General features: G+C 35.0%; 1 protein-coding gene across 1 annotated transcript; it reads left to right on the forward strand.

The window, feature by feature from the left end:
• Positions 1 to 1,642: 1,642 nt before the first annotated feature.
• On the forward strand, positions 1,643 to 20,472 carry LOC145285939 (protein N-lysine methyltransferase METTL21A-like). Its single transcript, XM_080134447.1, has 3 exons — positions 1,643 to 2,191; positions 16,883 to 16,994; positions 19,932 to 20,472. The coding sequence occupies exons 1-3, from the start codon at positions 1,775 to 1,777 to the stop codon at positions 20,330 to 20,332; spliced, it is 930 nt and encodes a 309-aa protein (XP_079990573.1). The 5' UTR covers positions 1,643 to 1,774; the 3' UTR covers positions 20,333 to 20,472.
• Positions 20,473 to 21,062: the final 590 nt, after the last annotated feature.

Consider the following 21,062-nt stretch of genomic DNA (forward strand, 5'->3'; position numbering starts at 1 on the left):
ATTTAGGTCTGTTGCTCACGCCACATGATGAGCGTAATTCAAAATGTCAGACAAAATTTATTCTCTCAACTTTATCGAAAACAGTTTTTCATAAATAATTATTTTTCTACCTTATCGTTTTCCGTAATTTTTAGACATGTTACTATTTGCGACATGACAATTACGTAGGTATCATTTGTTTTACTTGTAATTCAATATTTTTTGTTAAGCACTGATTTTAACTCCAAAGCGTTCAGCGTGTTATAAATATGCGCACTTGCACGTACAACAATGGCCCCCAGTCCCCCACTGATGATATCAGGAATTACATTGCTTAATATCTGGAAAACTATTTATTTGCGGAAAATTTAAATGCAATATTCGTTTCAGCATACCCGAAAACCTAAAAGTCGTTATTTTAAAGGCAATTGTTAAGGTGGGATCAAAGTAAAAATTTACCCTATAATCGCCTATAAATTATTATATTTTGGTTATCCTGACGCTCCGTACTTCTTTGTTTACCTTGGAAGTGACGTCACACAAATCTTATAATACGGATGGCTACAATTGTAAAAATAATTTGTTTTATTTTTCTTTCATTTTGAGCTCCTTTTTTCTCCCGTTTAGCTTCTTTTTTTTTTCTCACATTTCTTATTTTGAGCGGAGAATTTATTTTATTTTCATTTTGAGCTCTTTTCCGATCCGGCGTTACCTTTTATAGGTACTCCTCCTGCAGTACTCCTGCACTTTACGCCCCAAGCTATTTTTTAACGCTATTATTTAGAAACCTATTATTTAACATGGGGAAGGGAGGGTGTATTGTAACTATTCTGTACTTTCACCTAACAATTCAATTAAAAAAAAGGTAAATATGAAGAATTACTCCAGTGGACTCCACCCTCGAAAATTCCTTAAAAATTACCACTCTACAGGTTTTCGGGGTCGCTGAAAACGAAAATAACGTTTAAAATTACGGAAAACGAGTAGTTTCCAAGATATGAAGAAATGTTAGTTTTAAAAAGTGGGGTTTCACTTTTCTATAATAATTTAACGTAAAATGATCACCCACTTTGTGGCCTCGATTTTTTTTTTTGGGGGGGGCTTCCTTTCTACCATCGGAAAATTCTTTAAAATTATCTGTTTACATTTGGCGGGAAGAAGCGGTGTAAAATAATAAACAGTTCTTCTGCTTGGTTAATGTCGGCACGTTCCACGTTACTTATGTTAAAACGGTTAATTAAACTGCATAAGCACCTGTTAAAGAACTATACAAGTAAAACAAATTATTTTTTACTTGTAAACTGGTTTATTAATTGTAGAAAACAAACAAAAACAAACGGGAGAAAAAAGGAGCTCAAAATGAAAGAAAAATAAAACAAATTATTTTTACAATTGTAGCTTCCGTATTATAAGATTTGTGTGACGTCACTTCCAAGGTAAACAAAGAAGTGCGAAGCGTCAGGATAACCTATATTTTTATTAATTTTTTTTTTTTTTTTTAACTGTTTAGGACGACGATCTCATCAATTACTCCCTTTTTTTTTGTCCTAATAAAGAGTGGCCCTTTAAATCAAAAATCGACCATGACCTCTTTCTTCGTGGAGAGCCAAATACTCAAGTAAATAAATCAAGGGAGACAACTAATATTTGTTATTAAATGAAAAATGAAATTATACTTCTCCGTTTTCCGGAGCACATGGCTGACGTGTTAATTTCCTATTTGATTTGATTAGTAAATTTAAACGAGTAAAAAAGAAAAGAAAAAAAAAATGGACACAAAATCTTTCTGTCTGCAATGTATATAAGGGCCGTTTCATTGATATTTGCATTAATTCTATTGTATGGAACGTTTGCTGACATCAAACCGACAACCAGAAATAATGGAATAAATGAAGAAAACCCTGCAAAAATGTCGAACGATGATGATGAGGCAAAAAACACAAAAGACATTATCCATGATAACGAGATATTCCGTTGTGATGCCGATAGTACTATGAGCACCTGTAACATGGGAAACCCTAACCCCAAACAATATTCTGATTTTCACATGGCTCCATCGCCGAATAATGCGGTTGTGCTTTATCAACCAGAAGTAAACACCCCATTAAAAAGATTTAAGATTCCGACCCGAACTTTCCATTTTGCTGATCGAACCCTGACCATTCAACAGAAATGGGATGACCACGGCGTAGCTGCAGTTGTCTGGGATTCCGTATGTTACATTTCATATTCTGGAGGGAATCACATGATTTTTCCTTTTGCGTCACAATAAAATTTCGGCCTTTTTTTTTTTTTTTTCTCTCTCTCTTTTTACTTTAAGGTGGCAACTTGTCATATCAAGGGAGATTACTTTTCTTTGTTTATTTTGTTTAAATTTCAATTTCTTTCTTTTATTTATTTTTTTTCTTTTATAGCATTTGATTATAACAAATATTTTCCGAATTTCTATTTTATTTATTGGTAAATATAGGGTTGCGTTACATCAGAACACCGACCACTCTAATTTGATTTTCTAGGGGTAATCGAGGTCGCTGACAACGAATCTGATACTCAAACCGGGGACAAATTTACCGTTTGCATGGTATTAACTCCTGAACCCAGAGGTTGAAACCCAATTACAGGAGAAGAAACCTGACATATTCTTCCTAAGCGAAACTGGAATAGGGCCGACCACCTCCCTAGATGAGTTAAAGGATACTCTAACCTAATATCTAAATCTGACCCCCAAGATCGCCACGGGCATGGAATATGTGCCTACATTAAAGATGGCTTCCCATGTGGCAGGGATATCTCCAGAGAAGACCCTAATCTACCTTATATGTGCTTCCGGGTTGCACTTGCTTACACCACTGCATTTATATTTGCCCTCTATCGCCCCCACAACAGTGGAGTTACTGTCTTTAAGAGTATATCAGAAAAAATTGACCACATCCTGTCTGCTCATCCCTCAGCTAACATTCACATCTGCGGTGACTTCAATGTACATAATGTGGAATGGCTGACCCACTCAAATAAGACTGATGATGAGGGGAGGTTCTGTCATGATTTTGCCATTGCCTATGACCTCACTCAGATTGTCCACGAGCCCACCCGTGTGCCTGATAGTGCCGGTCAGTTCGCAAGCCTCCTAGACCTTTTTTCTATCCGCATCCCCTGAGCTATGCTCGTGTTCCGTTCTATCTCCTCTGGGATCCTCCAACCACTGCGTCGTATCAGTTAAGATAAAAATGAAATATAATAAATCTACCTCTCCACCGTACTGTATACCGATACTCTATGGCGGACTGGGATAGCTTCCGTACATTCATATCTGATCTCCCTCTCCATTCCATGTATAAAAAGGATGTGTCCTCTATAGTATCAGACCTGACTGAATGGTTACTTGTAGGCATAGACCAATTCATACCATCCAAAAAATTCCAACAAAAACCTAACAGCCAGCCATGGTTCTCCCCCGAATGTGCTGCTGCCATCGCACACAGAAATCACTTTTTCCATAGCTACCAACGTAATAGATGCACTGAAACTAAAGCTGCTTTCAGAACCGCCAGCAACCACTGTAAAAGAGTAATAAAAAATTCAAGAGAACTATATGCGCAATCCGTTAAGTCCAAAGTAGCTGAGCAGTGGCTTGGTTCCCACCAGTTCTGGCAAATAGCAAATAGGATCCTGAACAGAAACATGCGTTCTATCCCAACCATTATCAATGGACCAGAGGTCATCTCGACAGCATCCGACAAGGCCAAATTATTTGCCAAAAACTTTGCGGCAAATTCTACTCTGTGTGACGAAGGCCATCAACTCCTCATATTCCCTCCTATAACAGACAACACGCTATGCAACATACAAATATCTGTGCATGAAGTCGCCAATCTAATCAAGAACCTTGACTCCAGTAAAGCAACTGGTCCCGACGGTATTCCAATTATAGTGTTAAAAAAATTACAACCAGAACTTGCCCCCATACTTTCCAAACTGTTTAAGCGTTGCCTTAATGAAAAGTGCTTCCCAACACCCTGGAAATACCTTATCAGTATGCCCTGTATTTAAGAATTCAGGAGATAAGTCACCCCCCTCTCAGTCCAGACCAATAAGTCTCCTGTGTGTCATGAGTAAGTTGCTGGAATCCACAATAAATAGAGAAGTAGTCAACCACCTCAGCAGAAATAACCTTCTTAGTGACACGCAATATGGTTTCCACTCTGCTAGATCTACAGCAGATGTGCTAATGGTTATATCTCATAGGATTAGTGAATCTCTCGACAAAGGCTTCATTTCTAGGGCAATTGCTCTCGACATATCAAAGGCCTTCGATAAGGTTTGGCATAAAGGCCTACTACACAAGATTTCCAGCTACGGTATAACTGGAAATGTTTTCTCTATCATTAAGTCATTTCTCTCAGATAGGCTCATAAGAGTAGTGGTTGATGGGCAGAAATTACAGGCCCACAGTATTAATGCTGGAGTCCCTCAGGGGGTTCATACTGGGCCCAACTCTCTTCCTGATCTACATCAATGATCTCCCAAAACATATACTAAAATCATTCGTTGACATCTATACTGATAACACGACCATCTATGGCAACACATCAAAGGCTGTAAATGATGATGTTCTCTCTGCTCTGATTCACTCTCCTCTGATCTTGAGCGCGTGGTACAGTGGGGAAAGAGGTGGCTGGTTACCTTTAATGCATCTAAGACCAAGCTCCTATCTCTACATCATAAACGCTCTGATCCCCATCTGGCATCAATTGAAATGGATGGCTCTTGTCTAAGTGAGGCCTCAGGCTTTGATAAGCTCCTGGGTTTGACCTTTACACCTGATCTTAAATGTAACACATACATCAAGTCTGTGGCCAAGGTTGCTGGGAAAATGGTGGGATCCTTCTACCGCTCCAGGAAATATCTCACTAATGATGCAATTCTCTATCTATATAAGAGCCAAGTACGTCCAAAGATGGAGTACTGCTGCCACATCTGGGCGGGGGCTGCTAAAAACAGCCTATCTTGCCTTGACAGAGTACAAAATAGACTCCGTGGCTTGGTGGGGGATGCCCTTTTCTCTACCCTGCAACCTCTTTCCCACAGAAGAGATGTAGCGAACATGTCATTGTTCTATCGTTATTTCCATGGCAGGTGCTCGTCTGAGCTCCATTCTCTGGTCCCCCCTCGCCAATCTTTTTCAAAAAACACCCGACTAACTGAAACCACCGTCAATAATTTTCCCCACTCCCTATCTGTGCCTAAATCAAGACGTAGATACCATGAACAAAGCTTCTTTCTTAGAACTGCACACCTGTGGAACTCTGTTCCGCTTGCCTGTTTCCCTCCCGACTTCAACCTGGATGTCTTCAAGTCCAACACAAACAAATTTCTGATGAACCGCCCCCTAAGTAATGACACCTCACAATTTCTCCAATACTATTGGTACACTATCCCTTTGATTACTGTACAAACAATAACCCTGATCCCTGAGTGGCCATTGGGCCTTGATAAGTGGTGAACTCCATGTAAAAAAAAAAAAAAAAAAAAACTACTTTCCCCCATTTTACAGCTTTCGTTTACGCTACGCGTGTGCGCGGCAGCATAAACGACGGCTTGCTTCACCTAGAAAACTGCCTTCTCACATGGCGTACCAATCTTCCGCGGAAAATTTAAAATTAGCTGAAAAAGAAATAAAACAAAAGGAAAACACTCCAAGTGGGGGGGGGGTAATTGTTTTTTTGTTTTTTTTTTCTGAAACATATAATTTTCAAATTTTCAAAAATTACATTATAGCACTTTTTGGGTGGAAAAAATAGTCAAATTTTAGAAAAACATGAACTCGAATTAGAAGAAAAAAAAATATTTTTCTTGTAGATTTCGGTGTGCTAAAAAAGAATCTGAAAACCGTATCCGTCGGAAATTAATAGTTTCGGAGATATTAATATTTTTCCAATGGGTTATGTTCTTTATAAACTCAGCTATAATGGCATGCGCACAGACCGAAGAGAAATCACATTTATTTTTAAAAAATCAGTATTTTATTTGTTTCCATAAGTAAAAAATAAATATCACGATGCGTCGTTGTATTCGTTCACGTGCGCACAAGCGTAAAATGACTTGTAGCATTGCGGATGAATTTTTAGCGGGCATTTTCAAAACAAATGTGGTTCATTTTTATTACGTAGTTTTTAATGCTTTTTAATTGATCTAAAAAATTCAGTTTTCATGAGCAGTTTAAAAAACATAACCGTTTTAGAAAACCACTTAACAATTTTCAGAGATTTTACTGTTTACATTGGGGGCACGATCGACCCCCAATGTAAACAGTAAAATCTCTGAAAATGTTGAATAGTATTCTAATCGGTAAATGTCGGTGCGTTACTTACGGAAAATTTGAAAATTCTATGTTCCAGGAAAAAAATAAATAAATAAATTTCAGTGCTTTCCTTTTTTTGTTTTATTTCTTTTTCAGATAATTTTAAATTTTCCACCCAAAAAGTGCTATAATGTATTTTGGAAAATTAGAAAATTCTATGTTCTGGAAAAAAAAAAATTAAATTACATACCCCCCCCCCTCACAACTTGGTGTGATTTTCTTTTCTTGTTTTATTTCTTTTTCATCTAATTTTAAATTTTCCACGGAAGATTGGTACGCCATATGAGAAGGCAGTTTGCTAGGTGAAGCAAGCTGTCGTTTATGCTGCCGCGCGCACGCGCGTAGCGTAAACGGAAGCTGTAAAATGGCGGGAAGTAGTTTGTGGGTTCAGAGGTTAATATGCAAACAGTAAATTTGCCCCCGATTTGAGTATCAGATTCATTGTCAGCGACCTCGATTACCCCTTAAAAACTAAATTAGAGTGGTCGGTGTTCTGTTGTACCTATTTACAATGCCTCTCCACGGGACAGAGTTAGACACCAGGGTCGTTTTTTAACGTGGAGATAAGGTACAAAAATAAAAAATTGTCTCAGTCGTGACGGACTGCTCCTTCACCGAAAGAGAACAAGAAATGGAAGTGCAGCATCTGAAGAACAGATACTACACTTTGATCTTGATCAAAAGGCCAAGCCTGTTGTAACGTGACCCTATATTTACCTTTTTTTTTTTATTATTCAATTGTAAGGTTAAAGTACAGAATAGGTACAAAACACCCTCCCCTCCTCATGGTAAGAATGGCTTTTTAGATAATAACGTTAGTATTTCAGCACGGATCAATAAGTGCATGAGTACTATTTATTTAATTTATTTATTTAGTGCTAGTGCATTTTGTGAACCGGATGTACACTCAGGTTTGCCTGACGTAAACCGCCGGAATATGCCGAGCAAATCTTAAAAAGCGATAACACACAGAAAATCGCAACATTCATCTAATACGAATTACAATAAAAAAACACACACACAAATGAAAAAGCAATAAAACAAAATAGGGTTCGTATTACTGTATACATAGATTCGAAAAAGTCAAAAAACAAAGGCAAGGTAAAATTTTAAATTGCGCCCGACTCTCTCTTTGACGCGGTCAGTGTGGGAAAAAGAGTTAAAAATATAAAAATATGCAAAATACTGCTAAAATCCCACCGAATATGTTAGCCTATGTCACGGTAACATATATTGAGCGAGTTTCTAACAGTATTTGTCTAGTTTTGTATTTATAACTTCTTTTCCCAAACTTATCGTGTCAAAGAGAGAGTCGGGTGCCATTTTAAATTTTCCAATACAGCAGTAAACACTGTTTTTCGAGCTGAATAAACATGTTACATTAAATAAAAACACTAAAAAGTTATCCAGTCAGGTAGAAAAGTAACTTATCTTGCCTTTGAGAACATTTATTTGTTATAGATTGTTTTTTGGCAACTTTTTCGAACCTATGTGTACAATAATATAAACCCACAAAATATAACAACGGCAATCATGAAGAAAGATAGTGGCGCTGTTTACAACCGTTCACTATGCAGACAAATCAAATTCGTGTAAGGGACATAACTATTTTTTATTATTTGGGACGCTAATCGTAAGAAAAGAAAGATGCAAATATTTTTTGTAATGGTAAAACTTGCGGAGAATGCTGTTTTATGGTTGTTGTAAAAATGGAATGGAAATTTAAATTTTGCTCCGTTTTAATCTTTTTTGTTTTTATTGTGACCCCCCCCCCCCAAAAAAAAAACGAAAGTAATCGAAAGAATAACATTCACCAATCTTAATATTTATATTTAAAAAAAAAAAAAGAAAAAAAGAAAGATTTTTGGTCCCTCAACAAAAGGAGGGTGAACCTGTAAATTCACTCTTGTCCATTTGTCTGTTCGTCCTTTCGCACTTTTCTCAATAACTGCGCCTTGGAATTTTTTGAAATTTTGCACAAACATTAAACATGATATGAGTAAAAAAGTAACAGAACAGATTTTCCGGGACTCCCCCCCCCTCAGGGGGGGGGTGGCTTTCAGGTTAAAATGGCTAAATCTGACACTTTTGTGCTTATTAAAAAAAAAAAAAATTGATGCCTTGGGTTTTTATAAAATTTTCTGTAAAGTTGTAACTAACTGATTTCTATATAATTTTGTTTGTCTATACTTTGCAATAACTTTTGGGTGTGCCTCAGGGGCTCTTTTAGGACTAATAAAAATACTCTATTTTTGGGACTATTTTACCATATTTGTCAAATTTTCTGTGTATGTCTATTTAGCAGTTTTGCATGGTGCTGAACTCAAATTTAAGTATGTTAAGGCCTTGGGGACTTTTGAGGCTAAATGGAAAGGGGGGTGCAAATGATGGATTTAGTCATTTCTTTTTTGCAAGGTGCAGAATTCAAATTTATATATGTGAAGACCTAAAGCTGCACTGTTTGTGAATTTTCACCAGGATTTGATGTCCCCTGGGGACTTTTGAGGCTAAATGAGCGGGGGAGGGCAAATGCTGAACGTAGTCATTTTTTTATGCCTCGTTCACTGTGCACTCATGGGGGACCATGCATGCTTCACTTGTTGTTTATAAAAATAAAATTTTATTAACAAAAACGAAATGACGCTGTTTTACAATTTGTCATTGTGCAGAGGGAGATAACTCTCATTTATTAAGAGATTCGTTCAGTTTTTTTCATCTCATAATTTAGGACGCTCAATGCGGCAATATTTTTTTTAACTCAAAGCATTAAAAAAAGCTGCAACATTTTTTTTTTAATGTAACAAAGTTGATAACATTAATAATATAAAATGTAGTTTTTATGCGTCTCTTAAGGGGATCATTTCTGCTTTCATATAATTTACGACGCCAAAACCAACGAAATTTTCATTATATGAAAACATTAAAAAAAAAACAAGCTGCGGCGACTTTTTTGTTTTGTTTTTTTTTTTAATTAAAAAGTAAATGTTATGGTAAGTTTTAAAAAAATTAGTCTTTAACCTTAAAGAGTTTCATTCTTTGTATTTTTTAATAAAACAAAGAGGAAACTTTTTTTTTTTTTTTACTGTAACAAAGCTAATTAATAATGATAACACCAACATCTAGTTTTTAACGTTACAGAAAACGAAAATGCGACGATAGTTGGAGAGAAATTGTAAACAATAATATAAAATGTAGTCTTTACGCGACTATTCGTTTCTGTTTTCATATCATAATTTATGACACTAAAACCAAAAAACCAACAATATTTTCATTAGATGAGAACCTTTAAAAAGGAAGCTGCAGCAACCTTTTTCTACATTTTTTATTACTGATGTTTAATACGAGGAGCGTGCAATAAGTAATGCCCCTGACCCACTTCCATTTGTCTGATCTAGCTGAAATTTTGCATATGCAATGATTTATATCTCTACGTGGCAAATTACAGCTCTGAACTAATTATGGTTTCTGTTTTACAGGTGTTTGAACTGAGTCAGGTGTGAAATGGAGCCTGTTGAATGTCGAGCAGTGATCCAGTTTTTGTATTTGAAAGGACACACACCACAGGAGACTTTTGATGAAATGAAAGAAACTTCTGGTGATAATGCCCATCATATGACCTTGTAAAATGCTGGCATCGTGAATTCAAACATGGCCAGAAGTCTGTGGAAACAGCTCCCAGACCTGGTCGCCCCCCCCCTTCTGCCATTGATGAGGCATCTGTCCGTCAAGTTGAGGCTGCCATTTTGGAAGATTGGCACATTACTATTCGCCAAATATCCCAAGATGTCAAGATTAGTACAGGGTCTGTGGAAACTATCATTCATGATATGCATAAGGTGTCTGCCAGATGGATTCCCAGGTTGCTCACACCATTCCAGAAGTGAGAACACGTTGAGTGCTCGAGAATGAATTTGGAAATGTGCCAAGAAGAGCAGTCAAAGTTTTTCAAAAGACTGATTACACAGGATGAAATCTGGATCCATCACTTTGATCCAGAGACCAAAGCCCAGTGGAAGCACTTGGACTCCAAAGAAGGCAAGGGTGCAGCCCTCCGCTAGCAAAGTCATGCTCACAGTCTTCTGGGATCAGGACAGAGTAGTGATGACAGATTTCCTGGCAAAGGGTACCACAATTACAGGAGCATATTATGCTTCACTTTTGAGGAAATTAAGGGAAGCTATCAAAATCAAGAGGCGGGGCAAGATCAGCAAAGGTACCCTCCTCCTGCAGGACAATGCTCCGGTCCACAACTTGCATGTCGCCAGATTAGAAGCACGGGCATGTGGTTATGAAATCTGTCCCCATCCTCCCTACTCTCCTGACCTTGCACCCTCTGACTTTCACCTCTTCTCAGCCATCAAGTTGTTTTTGAAAGGAAAGCGTTCCCCAGATGATTCAGCCTTGACTTCTGAAGTCACGTCGTGGTTGGAGGACCAACCTGGGGTGTTCTACAAAAACGGTCTCCACAGCTGCATCAAACGATGAGAGAAATGCATAACTCTGGGTGGTTCCTATATAGAGAAAGACTAATAACTGTGCCGAATTTCGTTGCTCTACTGCTATGGGAAGTGGGTCAGGGGCATTACCTATTGCACGCCCCTCGTAGCTCTGTTTTCAAAGTTCGCAACTGTAAAAATTTCGTAGTCATAGTGAATGGTGTATGACTTATTACCGACTATTCTTTCTGGTAAACATGTTCCCAGGATTTGCTGCTGCATTCGATATTCAACTTTTTATAGATTGTCCAGTGGAGATATTTACACACACCATTGTGTCACATTATATAGTAGCTGTTCCAAGCAGAACCTTACGGGTGGAGATCAGGTGGTTCGCAATCTCTACTTCTGTGTGGCAGAACCTGGACTTGTCATTGCTGAGACCACTCATCTTTTTAAAAGCATTTGTCATCAAGCCTTGATCCTGGGCAGCCATTATAATTCTCTCTGCATCATAGTGAAGCAATCCTATTTTTTGTCACTCTATAGAGCCTTCCTTATCTATATCTGTAAGGTAAATATAGTTCTGGGTGAATTCACCCAGAAAATACTTGGCATGCTGTAAGTTGGTCCATTTTTTTTTCCAATTTTTTGTAATGGAAGTTTTTAATGTAATTTTTAACTCTTTTTGGGCTATTTCCATAACAGACTTGTTTTCTGATTCTGTCTCATTTATAAGGCTGTCTTGTTCAAAATGTTTGGCTAACTTCGTGATGAAGGTTGTTCTGCTGCCTCTCATTTCATGATGTTGATGTACGATTTTGGGTTTTGGCAGCTCATCAGATATTGCCTGGTACTCATGATAGTGGCACATTGCTGATGATCAAGTGCTAGAAGAACATCCCTCCAGGGTTTTACTTTTTCTCTGAGAAGGAGTTAGTTTATTGCTAATCACCTGAGTCGCTTCTACCAGGGAATGTCGACTGGGTATTTTTGTAAGCTAGAGTTGGCTTCTCAAAAGCATGCCTGACCTTGTGTCTAACCTTCTAGCAAGGATGTAAACAATATATACATAAATAATATATACATAAACAGTATATACAGGTTGACACAAAAGTAGGTCGACAATATTATAAACCTTCCTACCTGTGAAAGTGGTAGTCTTGTCATGATAGAGGCCAACTAGGGTCAGCCATTCGGCCTCTATAAGAATTGTCCCGGCTACTGATATTCATGATATTCAGCAACTAAAACAAATATAATTTAACTTGATCTGTTTTTCTTTTAAATGTATAAAGATTTGCATCCAAATCTTTGGAATCTTTTATAATGATGTTCCCTCCGCAAGTAAATCCGATGGATTGTATATCAATAGAATGCTACTTTCACAGGTAGGAAGGTTTACAACATTGCCCAACTTATTTTTGGCTCACCCTGTATATACAGGGTGAGCCAAAAAGTCATTAAAGGATTTTGAACTTAAATAGATTCTTTATTTTTGATATCTTTCTATAATTTTAACACAATCTGACTAAGACATTGAGAAATTTTTAAATGCAAAGGCAAAATTCAAACAATTTTTATTTATGAAAATTAATGTCTTTTAAATGTTGTCCATTTTCAGCTTCACATATTTATGCTCTTTCCAAAACATTATTCATGACAGATTGCAGAATCTCTGGATTGCGATTTAACTCTCTTATTTAGTTCCTGATATTTTCCTCCAATTCTTGCAAGGTTTGTTAACAGATTCTTTAAGATATCCCCACAAGAAAAAGTTAGGGCTAGTCAAGTCTGGGGAACATGGTGACCATTTGACATTGCCATCGCAAAAGATAATGTTGTCGCCAAAGCATTGGCCGAGAAGCTCCTTGCTATACTTATCCATAAGGAATTTCCAAAATGTTATCTGTAAAAGATCTGAAATGGAGAAAAAAATAATCATTAATTGTAAAATGACGAAGATTTTCAAGCCTTCAGTGACTTTTTGGACACCCGGTATATAGTACCACAGAATTAAATGAACATAATCCATTTTGATGTTAATATAGTTAGATATGGCGGGGAAAAAAACTTTCACATTTATTCGTTTAGATTTTGGTTTCTCTTGATGCAACACCATTTGCATCAAAAGCAATTACTCCCCTTGATATAAAAAAAAAAAAAAAATGGTGGTTCTGAAGTCCTCTAATGATTTTGAATAAGAATTGAATTTCTTTATTATAAAAAAATTACTGGATTGTTTACCTTAAAATTTAGTTACCATTTTTATTTATTTATTAACTTTTTAGCTATGAAAATTATTTCTTTGAATTAGAATGTTATGTAAGCATGTTTTTCATACTAAGGAGCATTTTGTCAAGAAACATCAATATTTTTTATAATTCATAAATAATAAAAAAAAAAAATAAATAAATAAATAAAAGTCAGACTCTGAATGTTGTCATGGACCATATATATATTCATACAGACCAGTTGAAATTAAAGCTTTTAGTTTTCTCAAAATCCTTGGTATTTCACATGTTCTACACTTGCTAGAACTGCTTAGTATACCGAGGGAAGCTGTGATATGAACTTCATATTCCAACAGCAATGATTCATTATAATTGACAAAAACGGGGGTGTGGGGGTGAAAACCCCTCCCAACAAGTATTCAACACATAACTGTTACTAAAGGTAATAAAATCTACTTTTATACCTAACTGCATATTTTTTGCGTGTGTTAAAATCTTTGTAAGTATTTTTATTTCAATTTAAGTTGTTGTTTAAATATGATAATGTCACAATCACAAATTAAAATCCTGAAATCACTATAGATCAATTACTTTTTTTTTTTTTGCAAGAGCTAATTCTTGTGTATATGTATATATATATATATATATATATATATATATATATATATATATATATATATATATATATCCCTCCTCCAAATCAATCAAATTTCAGTGATGTACAGGAAAGTTTTAATGTTGCCATAATAAAAATGTGACTTTATTGATATATTTGAACAAAATCTTAAATTGAAATAAAGACATGTTGGAAAACTTTAAAACACAAAAAAATCATGCAGGTAGGTAGAAAAGTAAATTTTGTTGAATATCCTTTTTTTTTTTTTTTTTCCTTCTTGTTAACTGTAATGCACTATTCCTCAATTTCCATTAGTTTCATTATCAACTAAAAAAGTAAAAATCGAAATCTTTAATACACAATATATTCATTAGTGATATCAGGATGTCCAAAGTTTGAGATTTTGCTTTTTATTTATGGATTCCAAAACATATTAAATAAAAATCAATTGTTGAAAAAATCTAAAAATCAGTTGAAATGAAAAATAAACAAAGAAAATTATCTCCCTTTATGGCAAATTTCTAGCATAGTGTAAATAAAGGGTAAAAAATTTGGAGCACTTCTTGCCTTGCTAATTTTAGTAAAATCTGTACGATGCTCATATCACAATTGACCTGAATAGACTTTCATTATATGTTTAATATGTGAGAGATTACTTTAAACTTGAATTATGAAAGATATTGAGTTCTTCTTCATTATTGTAGTGAAATCCACAACTAAAAAATTGAAAACTAGTGAGGTTACCCAGCGTTGTCCGGGTGTGGAGAGGTAGTGTAGTAAGGTGTCAATACAACCAGAAAAAAAAAGACGCAACCTGGGTGGAGAGACGTGTGAAAAAAAAAAAAAAACAATCGAACAGTAAAATAATTCAGTTTTTGTTTTAAGAGGAAAAAAAATCCCATTACATAAGCCTTGAAATAAGAAGAAAACAAAAAGGAGTAGGCAGGCAGGCTCAAACCATGAAGGAGGAAAAGATGAAAAAAAAAAAAACCGCTTAACCCCCATGGCTACTATGAAATACGACTTTGCTGCCATTCAAATTAAGACTAGTCATTGCAAGCACATATGATGACTTTGCAAAAATGTCGGCAAAAAAGTGATCCTTCCTTGTACAAAACTGCCCAGTTGAGGATGAAGGAATGAATGTCTCTGACTAATTTTCCAATATTTGTCGTCCAAGGCACCAAGCTTCAAAATGATATCGATCTGGTCAGGATCCGTCACGTGTGTCAAAAGTTTTTGTGAAATATACAAACACACACACATACACACAAACATTTTGTGTTATCTATAAATATAAAAGCAAAAATGTGTGTGTATGTGTGTGCACTTTTTCTGTATGTCTGCAAAAGGCTTTTTTCGTCAGCCTTCTGGGTCGACTCGTTCCTTCTTAAAACTTTTTATATCATGTCTAAATCATAATAACTACGACTTAAGAACGGGAGTCGCGGCTATCTTTAATTTGCCCGACTTTTACCAACTATTTTCGATCGCCGCGACTTCGAAAAGTGAATGATGGGGAGGGGGAAACAGTAACTGGCTTGCAGCACAAAACTAGGTCAAACATCATGCCACTTAACTTCCTCGCACCTGTATATTTCACTTTATAAGCCCTAACTTAACATGCTTATTAAGTCCACTCCCCTTGTGGCCGAGATGGTTAGGTGGCTGGCTTTTTTCCCCTTTCATTTCCACCTCCATGTCAAGGCTTTGGGGTTCAATCCTACCTTCCCACTAAAACTTTTTCTTTTTTTACACCTCCAAACACCCGGCCAACATTTTTTTTTTTAACACACACACCTCCAAACACCCGAGCAATGCTGCATACACCCCCCCTCACTAGTATGTATATAGAAGATAATAACCACTTAGTTTTTTGTCAATTACAACAATAAGCAATGTTAAGTAATATTATCTAATTGTCATGTCACAATTAGTTAAATATTTCTGGAATCTATAAATATAAAAGCGAAAATCTATGTATGTGTGTTCACTTTTTCTGTGTGTCTACAAAAGGCTTCTTTCAGAGAAGCGGTCGCTCGGTTCACAACTTTTTAAAACTTTTTATATCATATATAAATCGTAATATCTCACAGTTAACAACAAAGCTCGCCTGTCTATTTAATTTGCTCGATTTCGGGAAGATAAATATTCAACATTTGTCGCTCGCCGCATGTGGGTTAGTCTTTTTCCTATAATATCTGGGGGGAGGTGGGGGGGGGAGAAAAAAGCGTTCAGCAGTAAATTACTATCCCTAAGTCAAACTTGACCTCATTAACTCATTAAAACGCGCACCTGCCAAATCCAAGTAATTAAATAAATTCAAACGTGTTTCCGTTAGCATCTCGCAGTGGGGCAATGGTTAACGCCGCAAGTTTTTTTTTTTTTTCACACTTTAGTTTACAACTTTGTCTCAAGGGTTTGGGTTCGATCCTCATACTTACTTTTTTTTTTTTTAAACCCCCCCCCTACACACACCTCCAAACACCCGGGCAACGCCGGGATTACATAAAACACATATTTCCATCATTCTTTGTTTTAGCATGTGTGACATAAACACAAGGGAAATAATTCATAGTTTGAATTGGCTTAAGTTTTTGAGTTTTCACAAATTAATTATTTCCCCTGCTTACATGTATGCTTTTCAGCTATTATGTAAGCTAAAATTGCTAATTTCTTCAAAAACTATTTTCTTGAATAATTAATTTTCTACCTGATCGTTTTTCATAAGTTTTAGATGTTTTCATTACTGTGATAATTCGGTAGATACCATTAGTTTTACTTGAAATTCAATATTTCAATTTTAGAACAAGAACCAAATATTGTTCATGAATATATCCAAGGGTAAAATCTGAACATTTGATGAAAAATTATGTACAGGCAATATATATTTTATCTTGTTTTTGTTAAAAATTGGTAAATGAGGAACCATTTCAAGTTAAAATCGATTTAGTATTACGCGTTAAATATGTGCATATGAAGTAATCGCTAAAAAAAACAAAGTCTTCATGCGAATGGAAGTTATCAATTATTTCAGCGTATGTATACATTTCAAGTGTGTTCTTATTATTGCATGTGTAATACTAAATAGATTTTAATTCAAAATGGTTCCTCATCTAATGATATTTAACAAAAAAAACAAAAAAAAAAACTAAGCAATATTTATCACTTGTACACAATTTTTCATTGCTTTATATTTAGGCCACTAAATTGCGGTTTTACCACCTTTTCATTGTTACTTTTTCTTTTGTTTTAGGCAATTGTCCTCTGTGAGTTCTTGGAGCGAGAAAAACATTTAGTGAAAAACAAGAATATCATAGAACTTGGTTCCGGTACTGGATTGGTGGGTTTAGTAGCTGCTTATTTAGGTAAGTAAAGTTTACTAATTTAATATGCAGTTAAAAATTTAAAAAAAAAAAAAAAAATTCATGCTTATTGGACACAAGTGAATAAGTTACACAAGTGAAAATCACAGTTCCAATTAAATTAACAGGAAAACTTTCATATACTTATGTATCGGGAAAAAATAGGTATCTGCACCAAAAATTGGGAAAAAATCATAAGTTGAATTTTTTAATTAAAAATAAAAATCATTTTTTTTTTTTTTTTTTTATCATATTTTGTCAATCTGCTATTTATAAGAGTGGAAGGAAATCCCATAAAACAAGGGGAGATAAGTCACTTTTGTCAATTTAACCAAGTAATAATGAATGACGGATTAGCAAAATATGAGAACTTACTTTTATTAAATTCTACTCAATAATTTTTCGTAACGATACTTACTTTTGCATGATTTGTAAGCGTGTCACAAAGGTTTTCACTTGGGATGCAATTTTCACTTTCGTCCAAAACTATATAAGTACTAAAATGTATTATAATATAGTTCAACATGAATCTATTTCTACTTATATAATGTTATGTATGTGTATGTATTTGCATGTTTCTATTTATAAGATTCACTTCTAAACTAATTAACTGAACTGATCATTATGAATTTTGAAACACAGCTACTAGTCATAGGAAAAGGTAATCTGGGTTATATTTGGTTTGATTTTGTTTTATGCAAAGGTGGTAAAAGCGGGGTGGGGGGGATAGAAACGTTTGTTAAAATTCAGATACCACCAATGTTTGAAATTGCAACAATAGTCTGTTGATTTGTTGGATATTTCAACAATATGACTCCAACTCTGTCCTCTTGCATTCTTACAAGTCTAATTCTAAGTCTGCAATCCTAATCTACGCACCACTATTTAAATAGTCTACTAAGATCCAAGCATCTGTGCTCATCATGTTAAAGTGTGACTAAAATTATCGGATTAGAAAAATGAATATTAAAATGATCAACTTTTCAGCGTTTAATTTTGTGTAATTAAACTATGGTTTGAATTTCATTTAAAAAGACTAAGGGAAGATGTTCAGTCAGAGGGTTCCATCACTCCTATTGAGCACCTTTATTATAGAAATTCATAAGAATTTAATGTGGTTTGTTTAAAGCATTGTTTAATGTGTATACAAAGATAAGTGATAGAAGGCAATACAATACAGGGTGTAATGAATAGACACAAAGTGAAGCAAATTAAGATATAGAGGTTATAGTCATCTAACATACTTCCTAACTTCCGGCATAGTGCTACAAGAAACGTTTGTAAAGCAAATCAGTTCCTTCACTTTTTTTGCTCACACTTAGATCTTTCCTGTGCATGTACTCTTTTTTTTTTTATTACATTTTTCCAAGCTTTCTTTTTTTATTATTTAATAATCATTGAAAGGTTTTTTCAGTCTTATTTTAATTAAGAATTATTGAAATTTTGAAATCTTTTTTTTAAGTATTGAAAACACTTTTTGAAATCTTTATAAGTAATGAACTACTTAATAAAGATTAATTGTGTTATTTTTATCTGTATAATTTTGTTAATTTTTATTGTATATCTTTCAATAATGCCCTTTTCTCATATTTTATTTCAATAAATCGCTTCATAATAGGAAGAACAATAAGTTAAGGAACTGATTTGCCTTGTCACCGCTTCCAGTAGTGCTATGCCGGAAGTTAGAAAGTACATTAGTTGACTATAACCAACATATAACAGTGGAATGAATTGTGTAGATTCACCTTTCTATTCATACAATATGCATATATATAAGTGTACATTTTTTTTATATATACTTTCATAACATCAGTGCAATCTGATGGTAGTTCTGTATAATATGATATTTCAGGAACATTCCCTTCATCAGATGTGTGTTTAACTTTAATTCAAAGATGTATATGATCTTGGCACTAGTGTGAAAAATTCTTTGAAAACTATATTTAGATCCTTGTTAATGATGTTCTATGTCAAAATCGTGTCCCCCACACTCCATGCATCCTCCGCTGTTCAAGTGAGGAGTAATTATCTGAAGATCAGCGGCCATGATGCATCCAGCACCATCTTGAACTGTTTGCATATCTGCAAGCTTCCACATAGTAGTGACTCAAGCCAAACCGAAAAAAAAATCACCTGACGATTAAACCAAAATCATCTTAAGTACAGCATTTATCCTCGATAAGCAGGGACTCGTTAGTAAAATAAATTGATCAAATTAATATGTTTTTATTTACTTGGCTGCCCACGAGAGCAGAGTTAGACATAAATGTTACATATTAGAGGCTGTACATCAGTAGCGATTAAGTTAGCTAGTGTGAATTTTGTGAAGGGTCACATTTAGTGCATGTCAAGATAAGCTTAATCTGCAAACAGAATTGTTCCCAGAAACGTGTGATGTAAAGTTGAGAGAGGGGGGAGGTAGAATGCTGTAGACAAACCAGAGAGACAATGAAGAATGATGTTACGCTTTTGATCTGAGAGAAGTTTGTTTTAGATGTGTCTCTCCGTCAAAGCTGTGCGAATGAGACCCCGCTAATATAGAAATCTTGTAATCTAAAACTAATGTTACTTTGATGTCTCTGTCCATGTGTGTTACTCGTTTTGGTTACATTAAAGAACTAAATAATTAGCTAAGATAACATATGTCTCTCTTTCCTTCCTGAGTCAGTTCTCTCCAAAATAAAACCATTTGTGAAAACTCTCAGCAAACATCTCCTTATGTTTTCTATCTTCATGAAAAGAAGCTTATTTCTATAGCAACTACTAGACGAAATGGCAATGATGAAGAGAATAAAAAGACTGCATATAAAGATCTCGCATGTTTATGTTATTGAAAATGTTACATGAGATTGGTTTTTAATGTGTGGGAAAATCCACCTCCTCAAAAAAGGAGCACTCTGGATTGGATATGTTGTTAATTTCTTTTGTCTGTTTTGTCAGGTGGCCATGTAACAGTAACAGAGCGCAAGTCAGTTCTGGATTATCTCCGTTCTGTCGTCAAGGCAAATGTAGAGCAGGATGACCAAGAAACTCGGATCAAGGTCTTGGAATTAGACTGGACGGCAAATGATCTCCGCGATTCCTTTCCTCTTGAATATGATCTCATCCTGGGAGCAGATATCATCTATATTGAAAAGACATTTCCAGATCTTGAAAGGACTCTTCTTTACCTTAGCAATCGACCAAACTGCACGATTCTTCTTTCTTGCAAGATCAGATACGAAAAAGATTCTAAATTTTTGGAAAAGTTAAACGATTATTTCACTGTTAAACGACTGCTTTATGAACCTGGACGTGATATTTCTATTTTCAGAATCAAAAGAAAGCACATTGATTTGTAATCTATATATATATTGTTATATATTACAAAAAAAATATATATATATAACTAAGTTCTTTTATTTGAATTCTAAACTGAGAAGGAAATATCCAAATTTCTTGTTCATTATATTTATTCATTTTCTACAGAAAACATTGTTATAAACAAGAGATTGTCTGTCTGAAAAATAAAATGTAAACAGAAGAGAGAGAAAGAGAGAACCTAGTAATGGGAGAAAGGAGAGAGTAAAATAGAGAGAACCTATTAGCAGCAGTATTAGTGATAGTCGCTGAACGCAACAGTAGCAGAGGTTAGGTGAGGAGTCAAGATGACAGGCAAGCGAGAGGAGTTGATATGTGTAATTGACGACAAAACTGTATGATGGGAAATACGAACTATCAAGCTATTAAGTAAAACAAAAAGATGAAAAAACGGTGAAAGAACAAATCTGTTCATGATGGAAACAAAAGAAAAATGAACCAAGTAAAGAAATTGTACAAATTTTTTTCAGCAAAGAATGAGGAAATAAGCTTTAAGAATCAAAGAAGGAATTTTGTATATGAATGTCAAAGCAGATGAAAATTTGAAACGAATGCATTGAGACAAGAATCTTGAATCACAAATCACTGCGAACATATGAAATATAACAAGAATGAAATAAATTATCGTTACAAATTATGCATGATATTGAAGAAAAAAAATGATATTGAAGAAAAAAATGAACATGTAAACAAATAAAAGGAAAGACAAAA

The sequence above is a fragment of the Euprymna scolopes genome, chromosome 10 (assembly GCF_053919585.1).
Source record: "Euprymna scolopes isolate OS-2025 chromosome 10, ASM5391958v1, whole genome shotgun sequence".
NCBI lineage: Eukaryota > Metazoa > Mollusca > Cephalopoda > Sepiida > Sepiolidae > Euprymna > Euprymna scolopes.

What these genes read in the sequence shown, in the direction of transcription:
- LOC145285939 (XM_080134447.1), top strand. Translation starts at nt 1,775, where the DNA reads ATGTATATAAGGGCCGTTTCATTGATATTTGCATTAATTCTATTGTAT. An exon ending in CTGCAGTTGTCTGGGATTCC is followed by an intron (nt 2,192 to 16,882) that starts GTATGTTACATT and finishes CTTTTGTTTTAG; the next exon opens with GCAATTGTCCTCTGTGAGTT. An exon ending in TTTAGTAGCTGCTTATTTAG is followed by an intron (nt 16,995 to 19,931) that starts GTAAGTAAAGTT and finishes CTGTTTTGTCAG; the next exon opens with GTGGCCATGTAACAGTAACA.